The sequence below is a fragment of the Hippichthys cyanospilos genome, chromosome 6 (assembly GCF_059441005.1).
Source record: "Hippichthys cyanospilos isolate Australia breed blue-spotted pipefish chromosome 6, RoL_Hcya_1.0, whole genome shotgun sequence".
NCBI classification, from domain to species: Eukaryota; Metazoa; Chordata; class Actinopteri; order Syngnathiformes; family Syngnathidae; genus Hippichthys; species Hippichthys cyanospilos.
In genome coordinates this window covers 1242670-1262500 of record NC_142374.1, presented here as the reverse complement: position 1 = coordinate 1262500, position 19831 = coordinate 1242670, and the positions used below count along the sequence as shown (strand labels likewise).

The following is a 19831-nucleotide window of genomic DNA, read 5'->3' as shown; positions in this document are numbered from 1 at the left end:
ATTTGTGCCAGGTAAACTATTACTATTTTTGTGTGTGTAATGCATTACACCACAGGCGTTACTGCAAAAGGCATTACAGTCATTAATGTACATTGATTTTACCACCTGGGAAGGAAAGAAAAATGGATATCATCCACGGAATTACACAAAGGAGAGTGGAGCAAGTGCTCTTGAGGAAAGCGTCTGTGCACTGCAGATGCGCAAACAGTATATGCTGATGAATACTGAGCGCTGATTGGTGGCGAGATGGAAAAGTGAGTTATGGTTGCTAGGGACATTTGCTAAGGACATATTACGTGATCAAGAACATATTACATGATCATCTGGAAATAACAAATCAATTTAAGAATTGAGAAATAGCAGCACTCAAATATACCATATAAGGGTTATTGTTTTTCATTCAAATTCCAAAAATGTAAACGCTAAACATAACCATGATGAGTTCTTCTTACTTGAGTATGATGCAGTTGTTGATGGAGGCAAGCAGATAGTGCAGGTGAAACTTTCCTTTGCTGTTAAGTGGATCAGTGCAACACTCTTTTCCAAATTCCACCAGAGCTTCCCGATATCTATAAATGAATTTGAAGATAAGTTAATAGGACATACATAGTTACTCCAAAAGCATTGCACTGACGGTCAGTGTGTGTGCGTGACTCTGCGAGTCACTCCATGCTCTTATGTCTATACACGCGTGACTGATCACGTCACTACAAAGTTGGTCTGCTATTGGTCGGCGTCACGACTCCCTAAGATGTTGGTCTACTATTGGTCGGCATCCTGGAAACACTAAGATGGTGGTCTGCTATTGGTCAGCGTCAACCGTTGTAAAATAGCGGAAGGTTAAAGCTTTGTTCTACTGTGTTTATAGATAAATAGTTGAAGCATTTTCATTCACATCATTTTCTCTTAGATTTTCACATTGATTTGTGTCTCTCTCTTTATAACTGTCTGCTCTACAACTATAGAAGATGGTTTCATTAACATTTGTCTGAATTTGTCTAAATTTTATATGTTACATACACTACAAGTAAAACAAAGTATTGCTGAGGTTGAATTTACTAAAAAAAAGTCTCTAATTAGGGAATTGAAAAAATGTTGATTTTGCAGTTCCTGGCCAAGAGCAGAGAAAAGATGCAAATTTGTGTGCAGGCCATTGTTTATTTGAAAGAGTGACTGCCTGCAGTAGAAAGGCATCTAAGAATGCGTGTTACCAGCAAGCAATTTCTTTATGCAAAACATATTTAAAAAGGAAAATAACACAAAAAATCTCTTAACACTTAATTCTAACCATTTTAACTTTTGGTCAGCGAGATTGAGTTTTGGTTTTTGAAACCAGAAGTAAAAAAGGGAGCAACTACAAATAAATCTCTGCTAAAGTCATCTGAGTTGTAGCTGTGAATGATAAGCAGTAAACTGAGCCTAACCCATATATTAACGAAACTAAACATGTTACTCCACTGCTTGGTGGTACTGCAAAGTAACTATTGACACTTTGACTGCAGGTTGATTGCAGTTTTTACTTTAAAGATACAGCAACATAGTAGGTGACCATGTAAGTCAGTTGAATTATAATAATTTACGTTCTAAGGGCGTGGCGGGCTGACGAACGTGTCACTGACAGCTGACATGTCTATCCCGATTACAATGAGGACATGTCAATTGCACTTCCAACATTTTTAATCCGCCTTTTTTTAAGGGCATTCCCGTCATTTGTCGCTCCGTCAGAAAAACGGGTATTCATCAGTGACGGACACACGGACAGTCCTTCAGTGCTAACGGAGTGCCCACCTCTGGTAAGTACATGTGCAAGGTAGCCATTAAAAAAGTCAAACCTGTTGAGAAGGTTCTCCATCTCATACAGACCCATTTGTATTGTTTGGTTTCTGAGGGGTTCACCAATCATTAGAGCCACACGGGCATTTTCCTCCAACATCTATCAGAGAAGACAAACATAATTCACTGACACGTCACACCATCACTGTGCGATTGGCACTTTACAAATCAGGAACTTTATCACAACAACACAAAAATTATATAGGAGCTCTGAATATTCTAGAAAGGGGGAGAAAATAGTAGAAAATAGTATAAGAAAGACCTTGCCTTGGGAAGCAGGGATGATGTACAGTCAGAAGTGCCAGAAAAAGTGAGAATCAATTTGGAACACAATGTTCCTTTGCACGTACACGTACCAAGCACAGGCTCACATAACTGTTCAATATTCTACAGAGTTATGAAATATAATATCACATGGAAAATCTGCATACCAACCCAGCTCTCCAACCCCATCATGTTTTGTTATTTCTCCGGCTTTTAGTGTTCATTTTTCTGGATGTTGCTGTCACTCGGGCAGTGTTGGGATTAGTGCACTACAAAAGTAATGTAATTACTGTAATGCATTACTTTTTGCTGTAACACGATAGTGTAATATATTAAACACCAAAAAATAGTACTTTACTAGTATTTCACTTGGTACAAATGAGAACGTAATGCATTTCAATGCATTTTTAGCCTGAAAGTAGTGTTTTTTTCCACCAATTTGCCAAAAACACAGTAAATCGGAGGAGAAAGATTGGGGCAAAATGTTTACTTGGTGTTGTTAGTATCTACTACAGCAGAAATTAGTGCCGGAACAGCAGAAGGCAGGTTGAATATGGACCATATGCACACAAACAGATATACGCCCATTACTTTCAGTTCGTCCGTGATAAAGACAGGAAGAATATACCATAATCGTTGAATGCACTTTGTGTGCGACACCTAAGGACCTGTCCTCGTCAACAAATTGCACCAGTAATTTGACAAACCGTTTAGAGTGCTGCCTTAGTAACGTGAAATTAGCAAAAAGAAAATATGAGTGGGGATAAAACAAAGCAGGCAAAATGATGGTTCTCTCGCCACTTCGACCTCAGGAGGTTAGGAGACCTGTGGTACTGTATGTCGAAGTAGTCTGTATGTAGAAGATAGGCTGTCACTTTCCACAGAGGATATTTACCAGCATTTTGAAATCTTGTCAGCGAGTTCCCGTCGCAACTAGAAATACGAACAAGTGAAGATAATGCTCATTTTCACTGTACAACTGCTATTAATAAGTCGATAAATAGTTCTGGTCAATGTGTATCAAGATAAAGCATTCAAAAACTCATGTTAAACAATACATTAACCGCAATAACGATGTACAGTAGGCTAGCTGCTAAAGTTAGCCCCATGGAAACCATGTATTTTTGAAACGTCTGTTCCTAAGCTAGCCAACCAAACTTGAATTTGATAATTGATATTGAAATTGTGGAACGCACTAACTGTTTCTGCTAAACATGAACAATGCATCACTTTGCTGTGAAGCTATATAATAAAGGGATTAAAATACAAAAAAAGTATCTTGTCTTTAAAGGTTTAGAATAAAATACAGATTAAATGATTTGTACTGGTCTAAAGCTTATGCTAACCTTCCACTGGATATGTAATGAGCGTAATGAGCTACATTTTGAATGGCAAAGCCATATTCCAAGGTATGTTGATGAGATTAATATAAAGGTAATGCAATAGTAGTGTGATGCTTTACATTTCAAATTCAGTAACATTTTAGTGTAACTAATTACTTTGAAATGACAGTAAGCAATAAATGATGCATTAACGTTTTGAAGTAACTTGCCCAACACTGTATTCAGGATTGCTACATCTATCACAACTGCTGTCTTCTGATGTTTATCCATTACTACTATATCTGCAAGTCCAACAGGATATTGTCTGTTTTTTCACTGCCACCGGTTGGAAGTGGCTGCCCTCTTGTTTCTATGACTTCTAGAAGAAAGCCACTCCTTAGTAAAAGGAACATGGCATCTGTGTAGGATTTGCCAAAGGCACCTGAATGACTTTCAGACCATGACAAACAAAATTCTATGATTTGATGAGACAATGAATGAACTCTTTGGCGTGACTGGTGTCCTTTTTGGAGGAAAACAGGCACCACTCAAAACCAGGCCAATACCATTCATACAGTGAGGCATGGTGGGGGCAGCACCATCCATGGGGATTTTTTTCAGCAAGAGGAACTGGCAGACTAGTCAAGATAAAAGGAGTCCGAGTGGACATTCATTGTCGAGGCAGCTCATCAGAGTTGTGGCCGTAAAGTTGTTGGTGCCTGTTGTGTCTGCATTCCCCGCACCCACTGGTGGACACCAGCAGTAAGGGATGCTGTCAAGGTGCAGGAGTCATATCAGGCCTTTTTGGACTTTGGGACTCCAGAGGCAGCTGACAGGTACTGACTGGCCAAGTAGTGTGTGGCTTTAGTAAAAGTCACTTACCTGTGTGATGGCCAAGTTATGAGCTGCTTTGGCAGTTGCTGAGGTAAAAAAAATTTGGGATGTTGGGAGGTGTTTGGTGAGGCTATGGAAAGTGACCTTCGGACGGCTTGGAGGAAATTTTGGTTCACCATCTGGCGTCTCAGGAGGGGGGAGCAGTGCACCATCAACACTGTGTACAGTGGGGATGAGACGCTGCTGACCTCATCTCGGGACATCGTGAACTGGTGGGCATAATACTTCGAAACCTACTCAATTCCACAGACATGTCTTCCTCTGAGGAAGCAGAGTCTGGCCGCTTCGAGGTGGGCACTCCCATATCTGAGGCTCAAGTCACTGAGTTGGTCAAAACCTTGTTGTTGTAGAGATTCTCTCTGAGTTTCTTATGTCTCTGGACATTGTAGGGCTGCCCCGGCTGACACGCCTCTGCAACATAGCATGGACATTGGGGACAGCCACTGCTCCTCTGCATTGAGAGGATCCAGTTGAGGTGGTTCGGACATCTGGTTAGGAGGCCCCCCCATCATCTCGGATGGCTCCCTGGTGAGGTGTTCTGGGCATGTCCCACCGGGAGGAGGCCAGAGGAGCTGGAGGAAAAGGCGATGGAATGGAGATGGAAATTTGGACTTCCCTGCTGAGGCTGCTGCCCCTGTGACCTGACCCTGGATAAGCGGAAGATAAAGGATGGATGGATGGATATTTTGGATGTACTTTTTACTTCTCCTCAATACATTGCTGAGGTATGGGATTGGGACTTGGCATCAGCAGACTCAGAGTCAGACTCAGGTGCAAAAAAAAATCCATCCCTAGTTGCTCATACAGAAAATGATGATGACGATTACACATTTTCTAGGCATGTGGTTGGACTTTGACTCTACAGTGGCTGGTAAAAGTCACTTACCTGTGTGATGATGGTTGGTAGACTGGTTTGATAGAACCCTTCATGGTCTGTGTCAGGCTCCTGGTCCCTTTGCCAGTCTTGCAGTTCCACCTGCAGCGCTTTACGCATCCATTCAGTCACACTCGTCTATAGTAGCAAGGACAACCAGAAAACTACATTTCACTTGACAAGACAACTGATCCTGTAAATGCATGTATTTTGTTTATAGTACTGACCCGAACACTAGCAGCATATTTGTTCTGAAGTTGCTCAAGTCCCTCTGGAGAGATCAAAGGTTCTAGCTCTTCGCCATTCATATGAGACAGCAGCTCTGAATGACCCATCATTTCAGGGCTGCCAAAGTAAAATTGTCAGACCTTCCAGTTTTCTAACCACAGTAACATGACATAAAACATGACCTTTCATAGCCAATAACAAAACTGTTATACCGCAGGTATAACCAGAAGATATGAGTTTGCTGTGACACTCACTCAAGACATTTATTCATCTTTCAAAAAATGTAAAACTCAAATTTAATCTTAGGAAATTTTCTGCATTTACACAATTGTGCTCATACAAATAAAATCTGTGGAATGAAGGACGGTGAGGGACATCATTCAGGACTACCGCTCATGCTAGTGTTTTTTTTTCTCACTCATAGCCACTTTAAAGATGTTCTCATAAACGGCAAATTGTACACTTTTACACACACACACACACGCGCACACACACACACACACACACACACACACACACACACACACAAACACACACTGCTGAATAGTCAGGAGAGGATGTACTCAAAATTTATGCTTAACATTATACATATGTGGATCTATTCTCATTTCTAAACACAAAGCATTTGTGGGAATGTCAGTTTTATCTTATGTGTTTGTGGGAAGGTCAGTTTTATCTTATGTGTTTTTTGTTTTGTTTTGCCACAGCACTGTTAAGTACTTTTTTTTAAAGGAATGGGAAATAATTAGGTTTCATGTCCATAACATTATTTTAAGAAGGTGGTGGTCAAATGGTGAGTGCTGGTGATTGTTTTGAAAAAGAAAAAAAAAAAAGGAAAAAAACCTGGAACTAACAGGTCAGTAGCTCCGAAGGTCAAAGGTTACCTCTTTTTCACAAGATGGTTAGACTTTAGGTTTGGACAACGGCTGGGAAAAAAAGGGATGAAAAGATGTACAGTAAATAGATTAGGCTGGAGATGGCTGAAAAAAAATACTGTTTTACGAATTAACCTGTTTTTAATCAATGGGAAAGAAAATCTTCGATAAACATCACCGGATGCCAAATAATTTCCAGACATTATTGGTCCAGCTCCTACAGCCTCACACGCGAATGTTTGAAAGGACATGATCAAATGGCGCTTAGCAACATCGACAAGCAGACCTTGTGCACGCAGAGAATCTGCGCCAATAAGTGGAACCGTGACAGAGCCAATCATATAGTTTCATTGGAAGTTATGTACATGGAAACGCATTGGAGCCAATGTTCTTGATTGTACAACTGTCAGGTCATCAGCCACTAGTCTTGTCTGCGGTGATGAGTGGAAGCATGCTGACCTGCAACCCAAAGCCAACCAGGAAACTTCTCCACGACAAGTTGGTGATGAAGAGCAGCTTGTATTCCTTCTCGGTTCCTACAACTAAAAGCAGGAGTTTCCTACTGCCTTATCTTAAGTGCATCAGGGAATACAATGCCAAGCCTCTGAGCCAAATTGCTGACGAAAGAAGCACAGAGCCTTCTTGCATCGCTTCCATACCACCTCTCTGGACACTACTACTGTCGGTTCTCACAGATGCTTGCAGGAGGGACTCATTGCCCCACACTGCAAAGCGAAACATTTTGTTGTCAGGGGGATTCAATCTGCTTCCTCAGCCAGGCACTGGTAATGACTTGTGGCGAAACAAGTAGATTTAGCCAAAACGCGCACAGAAGGTGGTAGCTGATGTATCAAAATATGGGAAAACAGGAAACTGCTCTAACCCAAGCCCAACAACGACAACATTTTTTCCATGAAGTACACTGCCATGCTATCGACCATCCAGGCAGAAAAAGCAGCTGAACCTTTAGGCTGAATATGCTTTAGCACATCATAGTTTCCATCTTCTGGAGAAGTACATAAAAGTTACATAAGTCGACATGTTGAGGGACGCGACAACCATTTAGGGTTATCCGCAGTAATTCCTTTCAGGTGGAACAGCACTTTAACATGATGTAACATTGCACCTGGGTCGCTCTGCCAGAACTCTGGTAGCTTTCCCAATGTGGCAAATGCTGCCAAGTGAGAGAGCTGAGGCCGTATATGGATGAGGCAGAAGAAGACACCTTTTCAACTGCTGCTTGAAACAATCAACATTTGCGCTCAATGTGGAAGGAAGAAGCACAAATTGCTTTCTGAGAACACATTTTTATTCTTTGACTGCACCTTATTGTCAAATAAATACAGTACATACATGCACATTGGAGTGATGGTCTCATTCGATACATTGGATTAGTTTTGAGCCCAATACAGGCCAAAATGACTGTATCATCAGATAATTTTATTTAGAACCAGTCCGATCCAATGCACAAGCCAAAACTATATGTCCCCCAATTCACTTTGCACGACATGCTAGCAAGAGTCTACATTTCCAGCATATCGGAGTGAAAACCTCATGCTTCCATGTCAAGAATCATGGGAAAAGCAGTCCTAATTCCATTTGGCTGTAAGCAGACCGACATATAAAAACTTTAAATTGTGTTCTTTAAAGAGCAGTTTCAACTGTAAATATCAGAAACATTACACTAAGAAAGAATATTATTCAGACCCACTACTGTATATCAATTTGACTTTTTTTTTCTCTCATTGGATCTAAACTTTAATGAGAGTTGACACACAACTTGGATTTTGGTGTGGCTGTGCCACAAATTATTGGTCTGGGCAATAACTTATTAAATGTTTCCACCTACTCCTAGTTGAGAAATATTGCTTTGATACTTAAAAAAAAAGTTGTTATACAGTCGACATGGGGTTGCTAAATGTCAGCGTCAAGCAAATGTCATGCACGTATAATTAATAACTTCAATGATGACAAAACGAACATGATCGATAATGGACTATCCTCGAGGCTGCAATACAGGTAATGGTATATTACATGGAAAAGTGAGAACGAGACATTCGGACAATATATGAAATATACTTTCCTCTTGATTTGTGTTGACCCGTGATGCTATGGCGCCTTGGAAATTCAACTACAGTATATCTCTCAACGGTTATATAAGGAAGGATAATTTTTTACTTGATTTTAGATGCTGGCCGAGCTCTGTGGAATTCATAAAAGTAACTGAAGTAAAGTTGACTTGTGATGTTGTGAAGAAAGAGACGCAAATTTTGATGGAAAGGCTCATGATTGGCAACTTATTTTCAGACTTCCTCAGGCATGAACTTTATAAAAAGAAGACAACATCATATAAGCAAACATCTGAGGCATTTACCTGACATGCCGGTTGGCTTTACAGGGCGATTCCATTACATCCAGCACGCTCTGCTCGGTTCCGCACCCGCAACGACGGACGCAAACCATGCCACTGCGTGCGTTTCTGATCCGCCGCGATACGCGGTGCAGCACATATTCCTTACATTCCTTGGGAAGTCATACTACACAGCACGGGGTCGTTTGTGGAAAGTTTTCTTGGATTCATTGCATAAGCCTAAAAAGGGCTTCTCGAGTCTCCTAAGGTCACTGTGAAACTGTGAACATTGTGCTTACAACAACGCATAGTGAAACCTGTTTTCTTTTTCTTTCAGCACGAGTGTAGAACTCTCCCTTCTCTCTTGCGTGCATATCAATCAAACGCGCTAACATGTTAATTTGAAACAGAAAACAAATGTGAAAAAATGAAAACATACATACTAAATATGTTACACATGCTTCATTTACAACTTAGGTAAAGTTTACAATGGGTGAGTACATACATACAACGTTCGTTTTATTTTTGAAGTGAATTAATTGAATCGCGACTCAAACAGTAATATATATTTGTACCGATTACCAGGAGGAAAGCGTTTTCTTCTTTTGTCTCGATGGCAATGGGTCAAAAAAGCAGAGACACTCACTTTTGGCTTCATTCAATCAGCAAATGGAAACACAATTTTGCTTTTGTATACGGATGTAGACCTCGTTCTTTTTCCTGTTTGGTGCTTTTTGAACTATGAAATTGCAAGGCGGGCCAGATTTTCTGTCTTGCGTAAGGCTGACGGATCGCGCCAGACCGCAGCAGAAAGGAGCGCAGTTTCTGCAGTTGTTGCGGAGAGAGAGAGAGTGGTTGATCACGCGAGAGAGAAGGAGAATGTGAAAAGAAGACGACGCATGCGCATGAAGAGTTCTGTGTCTGAAATAAAACCGCGTTAACGTATAAAAACATCTGTGTAAGTGCTGTGCAGCTCTCTGTTGTATTTACTAAAATAAAAGTGACGGTTGAGACCGCCGCTGCCTCCCCGTTGCCGTCTGTACCATTCGAGCCGTCCTGCGAGGGCTATTTACCCGGACGGGCAACTCCGGCCCTGGAAATGAGGTTTCCCCCGTATCTGGTATCTACGGCCACCAGATGAACGGGAACGGATAACACTGGCGACCACGAAGGGACCTCTAGCACGTCACCAAAAAGGAGTGGTGAGAGCGGTGAATGACGCAACCGGGCTAGATAGCCGAAGCTAAGCTAACATCCGATGGCGGCTGCTCGTTACCCCCGTGAGATGAACGGAGTCGAATCTGATGGCCCGCGCATGTGGACGAACGAAGTTTCTGGAAGTTCCGAGTGGATTGAACGATCTAAGATTGAGACTGTGGCAAAATGTGAGCACTACAACCCGTTTACGTGTGGTGCAAATTGTACGTTCCCACGCGCTAAGGAGGAGGAGTTGCTGGCGCCACCACCGTTCCACTGGTCGAATCCTTTTGCAGAAGACGTTCGTAAAAGTCGCTTTAACGGCCCGGACAACTGTGCGCACGGTTATTCAGCTCCCTCTTCACTCCTGAAAGTCCCCAATTCAAATCCATTCACCTCTGCTCATCAAGGTAGTTTTGTACACAGCACACCTGTACCTGGCAAGCCAGTGGAATATGAACATGTCGATACAGTAACTTGCCAACACGCTCCTGTGTACCGCTCAAGAACTAGTCAACCTTTCGTTTCTCAGCACCAAATCCACAGTAATAGTGATGAAGAGGATGATCCAAGAGAGCGAGTCCCAGCTCTACGGCCAGGTGAATATGATGGCAGCATGCCATGGAGGGAGTTTCTGCATCGATTTGAGAGCTGTGCTGAAGCAAATTATTGGTCCGAAAAGACTAAGGCAATACAATTGAAATACTGTTTAGTAGGAGCAGCAGGTGCCATTGTACATTGTAACCCGCGCTCCTGGAAGTGGAATTACCACCGTCTGGTGGACGAACTTGAAACCGCCTATGGCCCGCCCTCTGATCATGCCGCGGCAGTTGCTGTGGAGTTAAGGCAGAGTGTGCGTAAACCCGGGGAAGCCTTGCACGTGTTTTGAGATGAAATTTATGGGAAAATAGCGGTGGCTTATGGCGATAGATCTGAACGAGAGCAAGACTCCATTGCTGTTAAAGTGTTCACGAATGGTCTTGGCGATGCTGGAATGGTCGAGAAGCTGTTAGATGGACGTCCTGCAACCCTAGCTCAAGCATATGAAATAGCCCGCCGACACGAGACTACCAAAAGGGCTGCGGCGTATGTTACTAACGCCATGCAGTCAGCCCCGCGATACGCTGCCGGATGTCGTCCCCGGGCCGCCATAGTCCGTGAGAAAGAGGAATCTAATGTAGAAGTGCCGCCTTCAATCAGCTCCTCACCACACACTCTGGTTTCACGCACGTCACTAAAACCGATTCAACTTAAAAACAAAAATCGCTGGGTTCGCTGTCATAATTGCCAAGGCTGGGGCCATATTCAAAAGCAATGTCCTTCCCCTCGGAAGTCCACCCAAGAGCCAACGTCAAGTCGTAGCCCTGGTGACTGCATTGAATCATCTACAATCCATCTGAAGGCGCAAGATAAAGAAATGTGCATAGCTGTGCGTCTCTACGAATTAGAGGTCCGCGCTGTGTTGGACAGTGGGGCCAGGAGAAGCGTGCTACCTCTGCACTACTACAACTCCATACACCCTGACGTAAGGCCCCCCCTGCAACCGTCAACTATTAAGACCGTGAGCGGCGTGGGACCAGGAGACGTGCCTGTCCTTGGGGAGGCGCACGTGCCAATGGACATTTGCAACCGTCAGATAACTGTTGACCTAGTGGTGGCGGATATAGCCGGCAATGAAGTGCTGCTTGGGCATCCTTTTCTCTCCCAGGCTGAAGCCCGCCTTGATTTTGGCCGGCAACGTATCATTCTATTCGGAGAAGAGGTGCCATACTACCAAAACGAGGCCAGCTCGAAGTCATTGGTAGTGAGATTGGCCAGAACCGTCGTGGTGGAACCCGGGGAAGAGTACATTGTGAGGGGTGGCGTGAGTTTCAGCGCAGCAATTTCTGGGAGCATGATGCTAAGCCCCACAAAAGGGTTTGTTGAGAAACACAAAGTACTTGTTGCCCGAGTCCTGGTCACCACCAAGCCATCTAGAGTAGTACCAATTCGGCTCTTCAACCCTGGCAACAAAGCTGTGACTATTAAAGGGGGATCCATTGCCGGGATCCTCCACCCCGTTGAGGCTGTGCAAGCCCCCAGTGGACCTGCAGCCGATGACACCTTTGCCAATCCACTGACTGTCCCTCTACACCTACAGGAACTTTATACCCAAAACTCCACCGACCTCACTGAAGGTGAACAGCTTCGCCTCAAGGGTCTGCTGTGCAATTACGGACATGTGTTTTCCACAGGGCCAACGGACCTTGGTCGAACCAGCCTGGTGCAGCACAATATCCTGACCCGTCCTGGTGCTCCCGTCAAACAGCCGCCACGGAGAATGGCGAGAGGGAAACAACAGAATGCTGACCAACAGATCTGCGACAGTCTGCGGAGCGGTGTTTCCCAGCGCAGTCAGAGCAGCTGGGCTTCTCCAATTGTTATGGTGCGTAAAAAGGATGGAACATATCGTCTCTGCGTTGACTACAGGGCCCTTAACAACCGCACCATAACCGACGCATATCCATTGCCCCGAATTCAGGACACGCTGGACACACTCTCAGCTGCCAAGTGGTTCAGCACCCTCGATCTTGCATCCTGCTACTGGCAAGTGGAACTGACCCCGAGAGCACGAAAAGCTGCTGCTTTTTGTACCAGAACAGGCCTCTTTGAATGGAACGTCATGCCATTTGGTCTTTGCAATGCCCCGGCGACATTCCAACGGCTTATGGACCGTGTTTTAGCTGGCCTGCAGTGGGAGACCTGTCTGGTCTATTTGGACAACATCATTGTGCTGGCCACGGATGTGGTGGAGATGCTAGAACGGTTGGGCAAGGTGTTCGACAGGCTTCAACAAGCCAATTTGAAGCTGAAACCAGCTAAATGCTGTCTTTTCAGACGCCAAGTGTCCTATCTAGGCCACATCGTATCGGAGGAGGGCGTTGCCACTGACCCGGGGAAAGTTCAGAAGGTCCAGTCTTGGCCTACACCAACGTCTGTTCAAGAGGTCCGGCGATTCATCGGCCTGGCCTCATACTATCGTCGATTCATAAAAGACTTCGCTTCAATAGCAGAACCAATCCACAACTTGACTAAGAAGAATGCCCGTTTCCTATGGCAGGCCGAGCACCAAGCTGCCTTCAACAAGCTCAAGCATCTCCTCATTTTCGCCCCCATTCTAGGCTACCCACTTGATTGTGGTGAAATGATGTTAGACACCGACGCCAGTGACGCGGGCATCGGTGCTGTATTGTCGCAGATGCAACAGGGCGTGGAGCGAGTCCTGGCTTATAGCAGCCGCAAGTTGACCAGGACTGAACAGAACTATTGCACCACAAGACGAGAGTTACTGGCCATCGTGGATTTCACGTCCCATTTTCGTCAGTACCTACTTGGACGACAGTTTAAAGTTCGCACAGATCACAGCAGCCTACGCTGGCTCACCAGAATGAAAGAGCCAGAAGGACAGTTAGCTCGATGGCTCGAGAAGCTCGCGGAGTATGATTTTGAGATAATCCATCGTCCTGGTCGTGCTCATACTAATGCTGATTGTTTGTCCAGGAGGTACTGCCGCCGGTCCTGCCCATGCAGGATGCGTGATCCTTCCTCAGGTCCTGTGCACGTCAACCACCAGGCAATCCACTGTGAATTGGGCCCAAACTCCATCCTCGCAACACTGAGTCCAGTGGGGGTGGAAGGAACACCCGCCTGTGTGCCAGGTCCGGTGGGGGTGAGTCTAGCCAAACCGCCGCCAAGTAGTAAGGCGAACCAGGACAATCCACCCAATGAAAGCTCGACAACAAAGATTTATGTGACTCATACTCCTGATAATGCTTCTTCGTTTCATGGCTGGACCATGAATGAACTGAGACAAGCTCAAGAGGCAGATCCTGATGTCGCACCAATATATGCCTGGATGAGCGCCAGCAACGAGCGCCCCCCATGGAACATTATTTCGCCATGCAGCCCCACCGTGAAGACTTACTGGTCCCAGTGGAAACGACTCTACTTCAAAGAGGGGGTACTGGTTCGCCGTTTCTATTGTTTGGACGACACCCAATTCTATCCACAAATCGTGCTGCCACGCCAACTTCAACCTGAGGTGATGAGACAGATGCACGATGGAGCTGTGGGTGGACATTTTGGGGTAGAGCGGACTGTGGCGAGACTTCAAACCCGGTACTACTGGTACCACATGAGGGAGGACGTTGCTCTCTGGTGCTGCACTTGCACCCGCTGTGCATCCATGGCCCGTCCTCACAAGCGACCCCAAGCTCCCATGGGAACTGTCCGGGTAGGAGCCCCCATGGAGCGCGTGGCCTTGGACATCAAGGGGCCACTCAACGAGACTGAGCGCGGAAACAGGTATGTGCTTGTGATCCAGGATTACTTAACAAAATGGACGGAGGCATTCCCCATCCCTGACGAACGAGCCGTGACTGTTGCCGGGATTGTTGCATCACAGTGGGTTTGCCGCTACGGAATACCTCATCCATTACACAGCGATCAAGGACGCAACTTTGAATCTGAGGTGTTCCAAAATATGTGCAGCTTGTTCGGAATTGACAAGACGCACATCACACCGTTCCGACCCCAGTCGGATGGGCAAGTTGAGCGTTTTAATGCAACCCTTCTAAAGATCCTGGCTTCCACTCCAGAATGTTGCCATTGGGACTGGGACCTCATGGTGCCTTACGCAATCATGGCCTACAGAGCAACCAAACACAGTGCCACTGGTTTTACGCCAAACTTCATGATGTTTGGCAGAGAAATGAGTGAACCAGTAGACTTGGTTGCAGGACTGCCCCCTGATCCAGATGATCAGCGGGTAGGTCGCGAGTACATCACACAGATGCGTGAGCGACTGGAGCTGGCCCACCAGGTTGCTAGAGAAGCCTTGGGTGAGGAAGTTATGCGTGCAAAAAGACAGTATGACAAAAACTGTTGTCACACGCAGTACAACGTTGGTGACCCGGTGTGGTATCTGGTGAAAGGTACTCGTCATGTCCGGAACCGAGTGAAGAAGTTTCTGCCGTCATATGAGGGGCCATTCTTTATCCTTGGACACTTGGATGACCTTGTGTACCGTATCCAGAAAAATCCTAGATCCAAGGTGAAAGTCGTCCACCATGATCAGCTGAAACCTTACCATTGTCGTGAGCCTCCAGATAATGCCTGGGTCCTGGACCAAGCCCGAGGATGGGCGCCTATTGAAGTTCCTGCACCCACTGTGAATGGTGACCCGAATGACAATGACTTGGGTTTGCGGGGGTTGTTCTCATCGGCTGGTGATGACTGCATCAACACCACTTCTGTGCCTGCGTCTGGCCCTGCTCCGGGCGTGCTCATTCCATCACCTCCTTCCCATGTAGACCTTGACGATGGTGAGGGTGTGGTGGGTGAGCCCTGGCAACCGGGCCCACATGTCCGACGACCGAGACGTCACCGCCAGGCGCCTGACCGTTAAGGTGCCTGGGTCATTTAGTTCAAATTCACGGTTGGGCTGTTTGTAATGTTAAAAAAAAAAGAAAAGGGAGTAATAATCATTTGCTTGTTCACTGTAATTTGCACTGTTTTGTGATGTGGCCGGTTGCCTTAAAAGCGATTACCAAGGTGTAATTTAACGCCAACTCTGACCAAAAGTATGTTGAGAAATTAATGTGGCTTTTCATTACTATGTCTCGCGTTACCAGGTGTATTTCGCCCTTTCACGTTGCAATTGGCTGATTTTGCTGTGCTGGAGTGGAATTGTTAAATTGCCATCCAGAGTGGGGGTAGTGTTGCGGAGAGAGAGAGTGGTTGATCACGTGAGAGAGAAGGAGAATGTGAAAAGAAGACGACACATGCGCATGAAGAGTTCTGTGTCTGAAATAAAACCGCATTAACGTATAAAAACATCTGTGTAAGTGCTGTGCAGCTCTCTGTTGTATTTACTAAAATAAAAGTGACGGTTGAGACCGCCGCTGCCTCCCCGTTGCCGTCTGTACCGTTCGAGCCGTCCTGCGAGGGCTATTTACCCGGACGGGCAACTCCGGCCCTGGAAATGAGGTTTCCCCCGTATCTGGTATCTACGGCCACCAGATGAATGGGAACGGATAACACAGTGGAATCGCTCTCATTCATTAACATGGGTGCATCATGCTACGGCACGCTGCAACGGAGCGGAGCGCGGCGGCTGTAGTGGCATTGCTCTGTTAGCCAGTATCAAAGCTATCAACTTGTTTATGCAGACAGGTATATAAAGTTGGCAATTAAATACACAGTCTTTGAAGGTGATGAACCTTACCTGTTGTAGACATGTTGTACCCAGTTAAGCACAGCAAAAATGTCACCACTCTCTAGATCCCAACTGCTAACCTACGCAAGAAAAATGAGCGGGGGGGGGGGGGGGGGGGGGGGTTGACTAAAAGAGAATTCGATATTTCTGTTGCTTTGGTGCATTTACCTTACTGAGGAATGTATCACCTGTATCAAATAGTTATGTAAACAGTGATGGATTGTTCTAAGGTAGGCTTTAGTCAGCTGGTAGTGTGGTGGGACACAGGGCTCCAGCAAGTGGCGTACTGTGGCCAGATCGACCATAACAGCGTGCTGCAGAGTAGAGAGACGTCCTGCCAAACCTGGACTCTTCGTGTGAAGGTAAGAAAAACTAAAGAACCGAGCAGACATTGCCTCCTCTAGTACCTAAAAAAGAGGAAATCCACAGATTTATGAAATGCAAATTAAAAAAAAATTACATTATATTGTAATTAATTGCATATTTTTACTCAAACCATTCAAGAAACATACAAGAACATACTGTACATTAAACATACAGCCGATTACAATGGATACAGGATAGCAAGGCAGGATGCTCTAAAAGATCTAAGAATCATGATCAGCAGAGAAAGATGCTGGGCTGGAGAGTGCACAGAACCCTCCTCTTACAGTGACACCAGCAGATGTGCGCAAGGTTCTGAGCAGAACAAACCCACGGAAAGCAGCCGGCCCAGATAACATCCCCGCCCGTGCACTCATGGTTTTCTCATCAGAGGTGGCTGATGTGTTTGCGGGCATTTTTAACCTGTCCCTTACACAAGCCTCTGTTCCCACCTGCTTCAAGGCCATCACCATAGTGCCTATCCCCATGCAACACACTGTGACCTGCTTGAATGACTACTGTGCCATAGCGCTCACCCCAATCACAATGAAGTGCTTTGAGAGGATTGTCGTGAAGCATATCAAAAAGATAATTCAAGACATCATGGACCCTCTACAATTTGCATATCCACAAAAATGGTCCACGGATGATCCAGTCAACACTGCCATCCACACAGCACTCACGCACTTAGAGGGCAAGGACACATATGTATGAATGCTCTTCGTTGATAACCACTCAGCATTCAACAAAGTCATCCCTGACAAACTGACGGACAAGCTCCTTGCACTTAGTCTGGAACCCCGCCTCCGCAACTTGGTGCTGAACTTCCCTCACAGGCAGTCCCAATTAGTCAGAGTCCACAACTGCATATCCAGCACCAGAACTGTAAGCACGGGGACACACCAGGCCTGCGTGCTGAGCCCGCTGATTTACATACTCTTCACCTATGACTGTGTTACCTCTAAAAACACCCCCAGGACAATTAAGTATGCATATGACACGACTGTCATCGAGCTGATCACTGATGGGGTTGAAACAGCGTACAGGAAAGAAGTGGCAGACCTTGTGGCCTGGTGTCGCAGCAACAATCTCCTCCTCAACACGGACAAAATCAAAGAACTGATCATAGACCCAAGGCGGCAGATGAAGCTGTACAAACCACTATCACCTGTACACACCTCTATCGTCAATGGGACAGAGGTTGGGAGGATGAAAGCCTTCAAATCCCTCGGCACCTACATCATCTCACTTGGTCCCACAACACTCAAAAGATCATCAAGAAGTCCCAACATTGACTGACTTTCTGAGGAGATTGAAGAAATTTGGCATGCCAGCAAAGATTCTCAAAAACTGCTACAGATATACAATCCAAAGTGTCCTATCCACCTCCATCACAGTCTGGTACAGCAACTGCACAGCACAAGACAGGACGGCTCTGATCAGGCTCTGATCAAGTCTTCACAGCACATCTGTGGAGCAGCCTTACCCTCACTGCAGGACATTTACCACACCGGGGTTCTGCGGAGGGCAGGCAACCTCATCAAGGACAAGACACACCCACAAAACGATCTGTTTGGACTGATTCCCTCAGGCAGACGCAACAGGAGCCTGAAAGCCAGGACTGCCATGCTGGCAAATAGCTTCTACCCACAAGCCATCCGGATTCTCAACAAATCCTTCACACGCTAATCTGCCTCTTACTGAGAAATGAAAAACGTGGAGGTTGAGTCTTCAGCCACATCTCCATCGAGGCCTGGAAATAAATATTAAGGCCTCAAAAACATCACAAATGCGCATCCTCAGCAAGTCATGTCACATGTACAGAATTCGAGGCCGACTTGGTAATTGAGATAGGGTTGTGTTTGGGTGGTATATGTCTGTGTGTACATACGAGTATGCATACGAGTATGCAAAGCATATTATCTCAATTTCATGTAGAATTCTTGTCCCTCAGTCCTTGTGGAATTTGATGTTGGGGGTTAGATCCAGATAACTGTTGTTTTGGGAACAGGCTGACAAACAGTGTGATCCAATTTGAGTGTTTAGCACAGGGTTCGGGAACCTATGGCTCGTGAGCCAGATGTTGCTCTTTTGATAATTGCATCTGGCTCGCACATAAAACAAAATATTCTCTATCGATCCTGTTCAGGCCTTTAGGAGCAATTGTCCATTATTTTTAATTGGAGAATACTGGCCTCTTTTGGCCGTTGCTGGGTAAACGTCCCATTTTGAGTTAGTCTGCTCAGTCATTAGCTCAAAGCTAAACCTTTGAAAAGAAGATGGCGAAAAGAAAAAAAAGATGACAAATATTGCACATTTCAAAATGAATGGATCGAAAAATTAGCCTAGAGTGGGTTCTGCAGTGTGTCTGATTTGCAATGACAAAATTGCATCGATGAAACGGTCGAATGTAAAGCGGCACATGGACACACGCCATGCCACCTTTGCATCAAAATACCCAGCGGGAGACAGCAGAAAGAAAGCGTGCCAAGAGCTACTGAGCAGCGTGCAAGCCAGTCAGCAGCAACGCCGCATATGGACCCAGCAAGGTGACTTTAATTCCGCTGGCTTTGCTGGGTCTTTAGCAATAGTGAGGAACGGAAAACCATTCACAGATGGCGAGTATGCTAAAACGTTCATGCTGCATGTAGCCAATGAACTTTTTGATGATCTTCCGAACAAAGACAAGATAATCAAATGGATACAAGACTTGCCATTGTCGGCAAAAACTGTTCATGATCGTACCATCATGATGGCAAACAAAGTGGAGGTTAACACATGTGAAGGACATAAATGCAGCACCGTTCTTTTCTCTGGCTTTGGATGAGTCAACAGATGTGAGCCATTTGTTGCAGTTCAGCGTGATTGCAAGATATGTTGTTGATGATTCACTGCACGAAGAAAGTCTTGCTGTCCTGCCAATAAAAGGATCCACAAGAGGTGAGGATTTGTTTAAGTCTTTCATGGAGTTTGCTCATGAAAAAAAAAATCTACCTATGGATAAACTTCTCTCAGTGTGTACCGATGGTGCTCCCTGTAGGGTAGGAAAAAACAAAGGATTTGTGGCGCTTCTTTGTGAACATGAAAATAGACCCATCCTAAGCTTCCATTGCATTCTACACCAGGAGGCTCTTTGTGCTCAGATGTTTGATGGGCATTTTGGCGAAGTGATGTCGCTGGTCATCCGTGTGATAAATTTTATTGTTGCCCAAGCCTTAAGTGATCACCAGTTTAAAACACTGCTGGATGAAGTTGGAAATAACCATCTTGGTCTGCTTTTGCACAGCAATGTCCATTGGTTGTCAAGAGGGAAGGTGCTTAGCTGTTTTGCTGCTTGCCGGAACGAAATCCGGACTTTCCATAAAATGAAAGGCA

At 45.3% G+C, this 19831-nt stretch overlaps 1 protein-coding gene across 13 annotated transcripts in view; it reads right to left on the bottom strand.

Annotated features, from left to right (window-relative positions):
* Positions 1 to 19831, bottom strand: part of exoc3l1 (exocyst complex component 3-like 1) — a 71960-nt gene that overhangs the window by 11866 nt on the left and 40263 nt on the right. For all 13 annotated transcript variants that reach the window (XM_088417860.1, XM_088417862.1, XM_088417863.1 and 10 more), the window contains 6 exons: positions 16282 to 16500; positions 16103 to 16173; positions 5415 to 5532; positions 5200 to 5325; positions 1833 to 1933; positions 453 to 569 (listed from right to left, as the gene is read on the bottom strand). In XM_088417860.1, the coding sequence (XP_088273986.1) occupies positions 453 to 569; positions 1833 to 1933; positions 5200 to 5325; positions 5415 to 5532; positions 16103 to 16173; positions 16282 to 16500 (752 nt within the window). The remainder of the gene's footprint in view (positions 1 to 452; positions 570 to 1832; positions 1934 to 5199; positions 5326 to 5414; positions 5533 to 16102; positions 16174 to 16281; positions 16501 to 19831) is intronic.